This window comes from Ranitomeya imitator, chromosome 3, assembly GCF_032444005.1.
Source record: "Ranitomeya imitator isolate aRanImi1 chromosome 3, aRanImi1.pri, whole genome shotgun sequence".
NCBI lineage: Eukaryota > Metazoa > Chordata > Amphibia > Anura > Dendrobatidae > Ranitomeya > Ranitomeya imitator.
In genome coordinates, this window is record NC_091284.1 from 584,145,287 (window position 1) to 584,157,426 (window position 12,140).

At 49.1% G+C, this 12,140-nt stretch overlaps 1 protein-coding gene across 1 annotated transcript in view; it reads left to right on the forward strand.

Annotated features, from left to right (window-relative positions):
- Positions 1-959: 959 nt before the first annotated feature.
- The window catches only part of UGGT2 (UDP-glucose glycoprotein glucosyltransferase 2), a 559,388-nt gene continuing 548,207 nt past the window's right edge, over positions 960-12,140 (forward strand). Inside the window, exons 1-2 of the mRNA XM_069758034.1 lie at positions 960-1,233; positions 3,852-3,934. Coding sequence (XP_069614135.1) covers positions 1,103-1,233; positions 3,852-3,934 — 214 coding nt within the window. The 5' untranslated portion in view covers positions 960-1,102. The remainder of the gene's footprint in view (positions 1,234-3,851; positions 3,935-12,140) is intronic.

The window sequence follows — 12,140 nt, forward strand, 5'->3', positions numbered from 1 at the left end:
CGCATAGCTTTTCTCTTTAGGCCAGTCTCACACGTCCAGATAATTCCGGTAGTGGAGAAAACGGTATTGTATTTTAATGTGTCTGCACGAGTCAGTGTCTCTGGTACGTGAGGAAACTGTCACTACACGTACCAAAGCCACTGACGTGTGAAACCGGACTTAGGCTAGGGTCACATTGCGTTAGGGCAGTCCGTTTAGCGCATAGCGCTACGGACTGCGCTAACGCAATGTCCCAAAAGGGATCGCGTTAGCCGATCCCGCTAGCGAGGAACGGACCGCGAACGCTGCAAGCAGCATTTGCGGTCCGTCACTCAAATGACGGCACATCGCTAGCGCACGCCCACGCTAGCGATGCATTCGCCATTACAATCAATGGCGGCGTTAACAGACTACGTTACACCACGTTATGCCACGGTGTAACGTAGTCCGTTAAACGTACCGCCATAACGCAGTGTGACCCTAGCCAGACAACTCCTCACTTGGACAACTCCTCACTTTTCCATCTTTGAAGCACTTGGGCGGTTTTTAATTTCCCCACCAGACTCCTATCACTAATGTCTGTTCCCCGCCCCCCAGCATTTTAGTCATTGCTTACTAGATTTCGGCTTATTACAAAAACACGTTTTGTGACCGCCTCAATAACCTCCCGTGTGTACAGAGCCCCAGTTTATTGATTACTGGAGGTATACAGCATCTGTAGCTATACATGGTGGTCTCCGGCTGAACACGTGGCCCTGAGGCGTGCTGCTGTACTGGGGGCCAGGCCTGGCAGCCCACCACCTCACAGTGCAGCCCCCGCAATGTACGCGCCACACTGCACACGTCTCCAGGGACGGACGCGTCACTCACTCCCCAGCACCTCAGTACAGCCGAGCAGCGGGCGCTGGAGGCTGACAGCTGCCACACGCTCATTGGCTAAAGAGAGGAAGATAGCGGCTTATTGCAACCAATGAGAGCGCGCGGCGTGACGTCACGCAGTGAGGGTCTTACAGCTGCCTGGGGATCCCGGAAGCGGCCGGTGTGTGAGAGCAGGGCGAGCATCCTGTGCGGAGGACGGACGGCGGCGTCCCCGGTATCTCCACGTACAGGAGCTGCTGACACAATGCGCGCCCAGCACACAGCCTGCCTCCTCATGTGTGCGCTCTCCTGTCTCATTGCCCAGGCTGCAGCCAAAGGAGTGACTACAAGCTTAGCTGCCAAGTGGCCAGAGAGCCCCCTGTTACTGGAGGCCAGGTGTGGTAACTGCAGCATCATATGTACACAATGCAAGCCTGACTAGTGTGGGGGAGATGGAGCAGAGATTGTCATGTGACAGAACTCATGTGCGGCTTAGGATGTTATTATTATCATTATTATTATTATTAGCCTGTATGGCCATGTGCACACGTTGCGGATTTGCCTCTGGAATTTTTTGTGCGGATTCTGCATCTCTTGGCATAAAACACAGGTGTGGATTTGATGCGTTTTTTTTATGTGTATTTCTTGCATTTTTTTTTTTTTTTTACCCCTGCAGGTTTCTGTAATGGAATGGGTACAAAAACGCTGCAGATCCGCACAAAAGAAGTGACATGCTACTTCTTTTAATCCGCAGCTTTTCCGCATGGATTTTTCTGCACCATTAGCACAGCAACTTTTTATTTTCATTGATTTACATTGTACTGTAAATCACTTGTGGATCTGCATTGTTTCTGCTCGGTAAAAAACGCTGTGGATCCGCAGAAAATCCCCAACGTGGGCACATACCCTAGAGCTCCATGAATTCCTCAGCGCTTTATTTGTTTTTACATAGAACTGCACATTGATTTACTGCACAACTCATAGAGAAGCATAGTCACCATGATTTGTACCACTTGGTTAAAAGTAGTCTGATCGCAATGTAAAAGGCTGCAGCTACGCAGGTATAACAGTGGGGGCTGTGATTAGACCCGAGGCTGCAGCTGCGCAGGTATAACAGTAGGGGCTGTGATTAGACAGGAGGCTGCAGCTGCGCAGGTATAACAGTGGGGGCTGTGATTAGACCCGAGGCTGCAGCTGCGCAGGTATAACAGTAGGGGCTGTGATTAGACCCGAGGCTGCAGCTGTGCAGGTATAACAGTGGGGGCTGTGATTAGACCCGAGGCTGCAGCTGTGCAGGTATAACAGTGGGGGCTGTGATTAGACAGGAGGCTGCAGCTGCGCAGGTATAACAGTGGGGGCTGTGATTAGACAGGAGGCTGCAGCTGCGCAGGTATAACAGTGGGGGCTGTGATTAGACAGGAGGCTGCAGCTGCGCAGGTATAACAGTAGGGGCTGTGATTAGACCCGAGGCTGCAGCTGCGCAGGTATAACAGTAGGGGCTGTGATTAGACCCGAGGCTGCAGCTGTGCAGGTATAACAGTGGGGGCTGTGATTAGACCCGAGGCTGCAGCTGTGCAGGTATAACAGTAGGGGCTGTGATTAGACAGGAGGCTGCAGCTGCGCAGGTATAACAGTAGGGGCTGTGATTAGACAGGAGGCTGCAGCTGCGCAGGTATAACAGTAGGGGCTGTGATTAGACCCGAGGCTGCAGCTGCGCAGGTATAACAGTAGGGGCTGTGATTAGACAGGAGGCTGCAGCTGCGCAGGTATAACAGTGGGGGCTGTGATTAGACAGGAGGCTGCAGCTGTGCAGGTATAACAGTGGGGGCTGTGGTTAGACCCGAGGCTGCAGCTGCGCAGGTATAACAGTGGGGGCTGTGATTAGACCCGAGGCTGCAGCTGCGCAGGTATAACAGTGGGGGCTGTGATTAGACCCGAGGCTGCAGCTGTGCAGGTATAACAGTGGGGGCTGTGATTAGACCCGAGGCTGCAGCTGCGCAGGTATAACAGTGAGGGGCTGTGATTAGACAGGAGGCTGCAGCTGCGCAGGTATAACAGTGGGGGCTGTGATTAGACCCGAGGCTGCAGCTGCGCAGGTATAACAGTGAGGGGCTGTGGTTAGACAGGAGGCTGCAGCTGCGCAGGTATAACAGTTGGGAGCAGTGGTTAGGAGGCTGCAGCTGCACAGGTATAATAGTGAGGGGCTGTGGTTAGACCCGAGGCTGCAGCTGTGCAGGTATAACAGTGAGGGGCTGTGGTTAGACCCGAGGCTGCAGCTGTGCAGGTATAACAGTGAGGGGCTGTGGTTAGACCCGAGGCTGCAGCTGTGCAGGTATAACAGTGGGGGCTGTGGTTAGACAGGAGGCTGCAGCTGTGCAGGTATAACAGTGGGGGCTGTGGTTAGACCCGAGGCTGCAGCTGGCCAGGTATAACAGTGAGGGGCTGTGGTTAGACCCGAGGCTGCAGCTGGCCAGGTATAACAGTGAGGGGCTGTGGTTAGGAGGCTGCAGCTGTGCAGGTATAACAGTAAGGGGCTGTGGTTAGACAGGAGGCTGCAGCTGGCCAGGTATAACAGTGGAGGGCAGTGGTTAGGAGGCTGCAGCTGCGCAGGTATGACAGTGGGGAGCAGTGGTTAGGACGCTGCAGCTGCGCAGGTATGACAGTGGGGAGCAGTGGTTAGGACGCTGCAGCTGCGCAGGTATAACAGTGGAGGGCAGTGGTTAGGAGGCTGCAGCTGCGCAGGTACAACAGTGGGGGGCAGTAGTTAGGAGGCTGCAGCTGCACAGGTACAACAGATCTTTTATCAAAAAATTCTACAATTCTGTATTCTAGTAGTTGAATACAGCTTTATCCAAATTAATAGCCGTGTTCAAGGTCCCTCACAGTACAGATGCATCTTTTACCCCCTCATACATACGGACGTGCTCTCTTCATATTTCCAGATCAGGTTATGATTTCCTATTCTATGCTTTTGATAACGTACAAGCTTGCTTTGATTTCTTTCTTTTTTTTAGTGAATTCATTGCTGAAGAGGGAAATGACAAGTTTTGGCAGTTTTTGGGAACAGTGCAGGAGATGACAATATACAGAAACAAGGGTAAGTGAAGTGTCTCACCTTCCAAATAATCTTGTCAGGCCAGGGGAATGTAAATGGTTTTTCTCATGCATTTGGAGCTCCATTCTTTCGAAGTTGCCCATCTTGTGGTTGTGCATATAATATAATATGGCATTTGCTCAGGTTAGCCTATTTTTTTAGGTCCTCTACAGAGGGCAGTAGTCAGACCATATGATACTAGAAGTTAAAAATAAATGATTATATGTAAAACTATAAGGTATCCCAACCTTTATTATCCATATTAAACACATAACAAGTGTAAGGTGTAGGAAGCACTTCGATAGCATTCACACTGATCAGGCAGAATTTATTTATTTCAATCACTTAGGCCTTTTTCAGAAGTCAGTATGTGTGTTACGTGTGAAGACAGTTTTCACACGTACCAGAGACACACATGTAGACACATTCAAGTATGTACATGTTCGTGCGTTTCCACGGATCTGGCGTCCGTGGGCAAGATACACTGACATGTCCGTTTTTAACAGCAGCACGGGCCGCAAAAGGTCCCGCACATTTGCACACTGATGACACAGTGATGTTATCCATGTGACACGTGCCGACGCCTGAGAAACAGCGATACAGTTAGCGCTGTTCCATAGCGCCAGGTGCTGAAGACTGCCCTTATCATTCTATGTTGAGAGTTGTATTGAACTGATAACAGCGACAGCAGGCGGCGGCTGATGGGACTATTACTACCGTCAGCCAACATCTGCTGCCGCTAATAACAGTGAGAGCAGGTGGCGGCTGATGGGAGTATTCGTCAGCCACTGCGTGCACTAAAAAAATAAATAAATACATTCAAAATCAATCCGGCATGGGTTTCCCTGTATTTTTGATAATCAGGCAGGCAAAACTGACAGCTGCGGGCTGCAACCCTTAGCTGTCAACTTCAGAAAGGCTGGTTATCAAGAATAGAGGGGTCCCACTTGTTCGCTTTGTTTTTTATTTTTTTTTAAACTGTTTATTTTTTAAAGATTTTCCTTTTTCTCATACAAATAACATCATAAACATAAGTATAGTTGTAGCAAAACAATGCAAAACATTTTAGATTTTTCTTCCAGTGGCACAGTGTGCAGCACTGCTGCTCCTACTAAAATTAGGGCAAACATCTAATGCATCATCTAAGAGTAGGTGGGGTACACTACAGGGAAGGGATAGGGAAAAAGTCAGGGAGGCGAAAAGACACAGAAAAAAAAAAAAAAGACACGTAACATCAGTTGGTTAGCTTGGTTACATAGTCATCCCATGGAGCCCAGATGCGATTGAACAAATCAAATTGATTATTAATACAGGCCGTAAGATTCTTCATACGCCTCATTTCTTTAATCTTCATCCGGAGTTTTTTCATAGTGGTAGCTGATCTTTTCTTACAGTACGATGCTAATAAACACTTTGCCGATGTTAGGATATGGAGGAGCAGCCTGGCAGGGCCCTTTGTCATGGGCACAGGGGGAACATTAAGCAAAAAAATCACAGGAACCAGAGGAATCTCTACATCTATCACCTGAGAAATCAACCCCTGTACTCTCTTCCAGAATGGGAATATAGTCTGGCAATCCCATAATATATGTGGCAATGAGCCCCCGGCATCTCCAGCATTTATCCGATGTGGCAGGGTAAATATTATGTAAAACCTCCAGCGTATGATACCAATGAATCAGTATCTTGTACTGATTTTCCTTTTGTGTTATGCATGGTGACGATTTAGCTGCCTTTGACCATATGACCTGCCAGATAGGAAGCGGAAGTTCACTCCCCAGGTATCTCTCCCACTTTATCATGTAAGCATGTTTAGGAGGGGGTCTGATAGTGGAGTGAACAGTATACTATAAGTGTCTGTGATCAAACCCTTTGTAGAGGGATTCCCTTTAGAGTCGCTCAAAGGAAGTGGGGGTGGAGAACGTTGTGTTTTTATATAAAGTTAAGGCCAGGTGGCGGATTTGTAAGTATGAGAAGTAGGTCCTAAGTGGGAGTCTAAACTGCTCTCTAAGAGTCTGAAAAGGAAGAATATTTTTCCATCATGAATGACGGCACCACGAGAGAGGGGTTCCGCCCATCAAGGACAGGAAACCTTCAAGATAAAAGGGGCGGCTCCTCTCTCCACATCAGTTGGTTTCCTGTCTTTGACGGGGAACCCTCAAGATGAAGACTTCTGATGAAGACAGAAGAGGATGCCTGGGTCGGGTGGATTTGGGCAGGTGCTGGTCTGCTGCACCCGTCATCAGGTACCGGTAGTCGCCTCGGGGGCCATGTATATCCATACCCCCCTGAGCAAAGCATGGCCGCAGCCCGTGAGGCATTGCCCGGGTGAAGATGGAGCCTCGGAGGCCACGGCAGTATATCCTCCCTGATGCTGCAGAACCTGTCAGTTATAAGTCCTCGGAGGTCACAATCTTTGTACCCTCCCTGTTGACTCATAGTGGCCATGCAGCCTGTGAGGCACATCGGTGCCCAGGCAAGATCGAGACTCCTTGGAGGTACTAATCCCTGTTGAGCACATGGTGCAGTCACCCCCAACCCCCCTCCCCACACAGCTTGGACGAAATGGGGGGTACCTGCAGATAGCGTGGTGTTTCCTTCAGAGGAATCGATGGAGGTGGCAGTATTGCGGGGGTCATGGCACTGGTGAGTACTCGTGAGGCACGCCGAGCTGGGGCCGGCGCCGCGGTCACATTCCCCGTTCTCCATGTGGGGGACCAAAAGCCTACTTGGCCGGCGCTGTATACCGCGCGGGCAGAAGGAAGCGCACGCATGCGCCCAGCACCTGTCGGCACATGGAACCTTAGTGTGTGCAAAGGGGGACAGAAAGCATCTGCGCGCACCAGAAGTAGCGGCCGGGTGCGCGCTTAGATGCGGTGACCAGCGGAGGCAGGATCAACCAGGTGATCAGTGAATTAGAGCGCGCACCGGATGTGGTTGCCGGGTGTGCGCTCAGGCATGATTGTATTGCGCAAGCGTCGCGCTGAGCGGCCGGAGATCAACCAGGTGAATAGTTAATTAAGTAGCGCGCACCGGACGTGACTACCGGCGGCGCGCATAGGAAAAAGCGCAGATGCATTTATCAGCCAGCGGAGGCTGGACCACTACAAAGGCAGGATCAGCCAGGTGATTGCAGGTGCACATATACACCTGATTGGAGCACAAAGTGATCCATTTAAAAAAAAAAAAAAAAGTGAGTCTATTTAAACGAATCAGAAGTGCTGCCCTGTGTCAGTAAACCAGGCCAGGTTGATGGTGACTACTCTTGTTATGTGGTGGTGTGTAAGATGGAGAGCTTTTCACCAGAACATTTAATGTCACAGCAAGAGGTGCAGGAGAGGCGGTCTCACTCAAGTGAAAAGAGCCAGATCCGCCATGGCAGCAGCAGAAGCCGCTCGGTCAGCGTAAGGATGGATCGGCATACCAAGGAGGGGTCCCTGGTCTCATTGGGAGACACGGAGAGAACTAGTCAACCTCCGGACCCAGTACCCATACTTTAAAAGCGTCCGATTGGTGAGTGAATTCGAGAAAGTCCAGCACGCTAATGTCTGTCCTTTTCTCTTCTCTTATCTCCGTCTCTCCCCTCTTTTCTTGCATACATTCGAGGGTGGAGTATAGGAGGCCCCCAAAAAATATAAGGCAAAAGCTAAAAATAAGGAATGTCCCTTGTGTAAAAAGCCTTTTTAAGACATCTTGGGGTAAAAGACTGTGTCAGGAGTGTATCAACAAGACAGTGGCGGAGGAGACACCCTCCTTTACGGAGAGCCTAAGAACTCTGATCCAGTCCGAGGTCTCTAGGTCTGTAAAGGCGTTAGACAGCCGACACAGATGCCAGATCTAGGGACAGATCCAGCCCCTCAGTAGCATCCCAAAGGAATTCCTCGGAGTCAGAGGAGGACTCGGATACAGCCCGCTACTCAGATAGTAGCTCAGAGGAGGAGGATACATTTCCAGCGGAGGCTACGGATAAGCTTATAAAAGCTGTTCGATCTACCATGGGGCTGGTAGACGAGAAGGCAAAAAAGACGGCCCAAGAACTTATGTTCAGTGGTCTGCAAAAGAAAAAACTGAGGTCATTCCCTATTAATGAACAGCTGCAAGAACTGATTAAGAGGGAATGGCAAAAACCGGAGAAAAAGTCCCAAATGGTCAACTCCCTAAAGAGAAGATATCCTTTTGAGGAGGAGGCGTCCTCATCTTGGGATAGAGCCCCAAAAATTGATGTGGCAATTTCAAAACTTGCCAGAAAATCCTCCCTGCCATTCGAGGATTTAGGTTCTCTAAAAGAACCTCTGGATAGAAAGGTGGAGAGTTCCCTGAAAACAGCATGGGAAGCCCCGGCAGGAGCACTAAGGCCAGCTATCGTAGCCAGATCCCTAAAAATATGGATAGACAACCTGGAGGAACAGGTAGAACAAAAAGTTCCCAGAGAAACGATCATAGAGGCAATACCGGCCATGAGAGCAGCGGCAGTATTTCTAGCTGAGGTGTCAGCAGACTCCGCTAGACTGGCAGCAAAGTCAACAGCTTTAGCCAACACAGGACGCTGTGCGGTATGGCTTAAATGCTGGCCAGGAGATACTCAGGCAAAGATGAAACTTTGCTCTTTGCCATGTGAGGAGAACTTCCTGTTTGAACCGGCATTAGATGAAGTGTTAGAAAAAGCCGGTGACAAAAAGAAAAATTTTCCAAAGCAGCCATTTCAGCCCTTTCGGCTCTCCTTTCAGAGAGGCTGAAAATTCCGAAGGCCACAGTATAGAGACTGAGACAGGAGCAACTTTGACAAGCGATCCAGGGGAGGAAAAGGTTTCTATTTTGGCAAGTCCCCCAGAGAGACCAAAAAACCCTCCCAGTGACTGTCCTTCTCAGGTGGAAGGGAGGCTCTCTCACTTCCCTCCAACCTGGGAGAGGATCTCCTCCAGGGCATGGATCCGACAGATCACAGGATCAGGCCTAAAATTAAAATTCCACCACTGGCCTCCAAGAAGATACATGCAGACCCCGGTACAGTCCTCCCAAGACGAACAAGACAGTCTGGAAGGAGAAATAATATCACTCCTAGACAAACACGTCTTGGAAGAAGTTCCAATAGAGCAGTGGTTCCCAACCTTTTCTGACCTTGAGAGCCACATTCAGCTTAAAGAGAGGGTCACGAGCCACATTCAGCACTGAGAGATGGTCACGAGCCACATCCAGCTCCCACCCCCTTCAAAGTAGTGTCAACCAAAGCCCCCATTACAGGTATAATGATAGCCAAAGCTTTTGCACAGAAATCACTCCAAAACAGTAAACTGAGATCCCGTGGTTCCCACAATACCCCCATTCAGTATTCTCCCATCAATGTCTCTCAACACAGTGTCACATCCAGCTTTGAGCACCTCCTCCAACAGGTAGTACCATCTTCTTGCATACCATACCTAAAACATCTTTAAACCCCTAAGACCAGTAAATGTGCATCCAGATCTGCACTAATGTGCAGGGCTACTCACAAAATTCACCATTTTGAGATGTCTTCTTCATATCAGTTTGCTAGACATGGAGGGAATGCACCAAGCTGGCAGATAGTGGCGAGCCACAATTCATGGGACCGCGAGCCACATGTGGCTCCCGAGCTACAGGTTGGGGACCCCTCTAATAGAGGAAAGGATGAAAGGGTTTTACCCCCCCCCTCCCCCTTTTTCTCATAAAAAAAAAAACGGACAATTCTTGGAGAACAATAATAAATTTAAAAGGCCTCAACAAATATCTAATAATTCCATCTTTCAAATTGGATACAATAAAAACAGCGGTGAAACTGCTATATCCTCAGTGTTACATGTCAGTCCTAGACCTAAAGGATGCTTACTATCACGTCCCAATCGGACAACAAGATCGTCAGTTTCTCAGAGTGGCAGTTCAGATGGGGTCCCAGTTGTGTCACTTTCAGTACAGGGCTCTGCCCTTTGGGATAGCAACAGCCCCACGAGTGTTTACAAAACTGATTGCAGAGGTCACAGCACATCTGAGAGAAAAAGATACTCTGATAATACCCTACTTAGACGACTTCCTGAAATTTGGGAAAAACTTTTCTCACTGTCAGGAGCAGGTCAGAATAGTGATTGACACTCTACAGACACTAGGATGGCAACTGAACCTCAAGAAATCCAAACTAGAGCCAGCAATGGTCCAGAATTTCCTAGGGATAACGGTAGACTCCATGGCGCAGGAGTGTCGCCTCCCAGAGGAAAAAATCAAACAAATGATTGTTGACATTAAAAAAACAGATGACTTTAAGAGCCATGTGGGTGTTGGGGTCCCTAACCTGCATACCGGCAGTAAAATGGGCCCAGTTCCATGCAAGAGAACTACAATGGTGTGTGCTGCAGAACGACCTGGAACTTCAGGGACAGCTAGAGCAGAAGCTCATTCTCCCACTCTCTGTACTCCAATCACTCAGATGTTGGTTACAGATAGTCATCTCCGAGAGGAGTTCCCTGAACATACACAGCCTCCATGATAATCACAACGGATGCCAGTCCATGGGGGTGGGGAGCTCACTCAGACACACTATGGGTCCAAGACCCCTGGGCTCAAGAGGAGGAAAATCTATCCTCAAACGAGTGGGAACTCCTAGCAATCGAAAAAGTGCTAAGGAGGTTACTTCCACACTTGACAGGGCATCATGTGAGGGTCCTATCGGACAACCGAACAGCGGTCGCATACGTGAACCACCAGGGGGGCACCTGTTCTCATTCACTGATGCACATAACCAAGAGACTCATGACTCTAGCCGAGAGGCATTTCCTCTCATTATCGGCCCTGCATATTCGAGGTGTGGACAACATAAAGGCAGACTTTCTAAGCAGGAACCACTTACGGCAAGGGGAATGGTCCCTAAAAAAAAAAAAAAGTCAATTTTTCAACGGATAGTGCACATGTGGGGAAGACCCAGTGTAGACCTCTTTGCCTCAAAAGCCAACAAAAAAGTTTAAAAGTTCTGCTCCCTGAACCCAGCAGACAGGCCGTTGGCAGTAGACGCCTTCAGCATAGAATGGAAGTCAGGACTCGTGTATGCCTTCCCACCGATATGTCTAATTCCGGCAGTTCTGAAGAAGATCAGGGAGGACAAGGCCAGAGTGATTGTAATAGCTCCCTTCTGTCCGAAAAGACCATGGTTTTACTGGCTGAGAGTGATGTCAGTGACGGACCCATGGGTACTCCCGGAAGACCAGGACCTTCTAACACATGGTCCCTTCCACCACCCTCAGAATTCCGGGCTACATTTGAAAGCCTGGCATTTGAACGGTCATTGTTGGAGAAAGAAGGGTTCTCAGCTGGTTTAATATCCACCTTGCTCAGTAGCAGAAAACCAGTAACGACCAAGATCTATGGGAGAATATGGAAGAAATTCGTGTCCAGCTCAGGGCCAATACGGGAAGGGGAGGTCCCCATAGTGGCAATACTGGAGTTCCTGCAAAAGGGCTTAGATCTGGGATTAGCTGTTAGTACCCTCAAAGTTCACATTTCAGCTTTAGCAGCCTTATTCAACTGTGACCTGGCAAGCAATAGATGGGTGATGAGGTTTATCCGAGCCTGTAGTAGAGCTGAATCTGTTCCATCCCCTACTCCTCCACCATGGGATCTAAATTTAGTGTTGACAGCTTTGACAGAAAGCCCCTTTGAGCCATTAAATACAACTTCAGATAAAGTACTAACATTAAAAAACAGCTTTGTTAGTGGCACTTACATCGGCCCGTAGGGTTGGGGATTTACATGCGTTGTCAGCTGAAATGATGGAAGATAGGGTTGTATTAAAATTAGATCCGGCATATCGAGATTCCATAGGGCTCAGGATATAACCCTACCCTCTTTCTGTCCCAATCCTAGTAACAAGAAAGAGGAGAGACTCCATTGCCTAGATGTCAGGAGATGTACCCTACAGTATTTAGAGATGACAAAATCCTGGAGGAAACAGAGGGCTTTATTTGTTCCATTCCAGGGGTCAAGGAAGGGCCTTAAATCCTCAAAACAAACTATCGCTAGATGGGTGAGAGGCCATTATTCTAGCGTGTAGTAGTGCAGGCAGGGTTGTTCCACAGGGTCTGAAAGCCCACTCCACGAGGGCCATGGCGACGTCGTGGGCGGAGAGAGCAGATGCTACCATCGACCAAATCTGTAAGGCGGCCAATTGGTCCTCTCTGTCTACATTTTTTTAAATGTTATAGGCTAG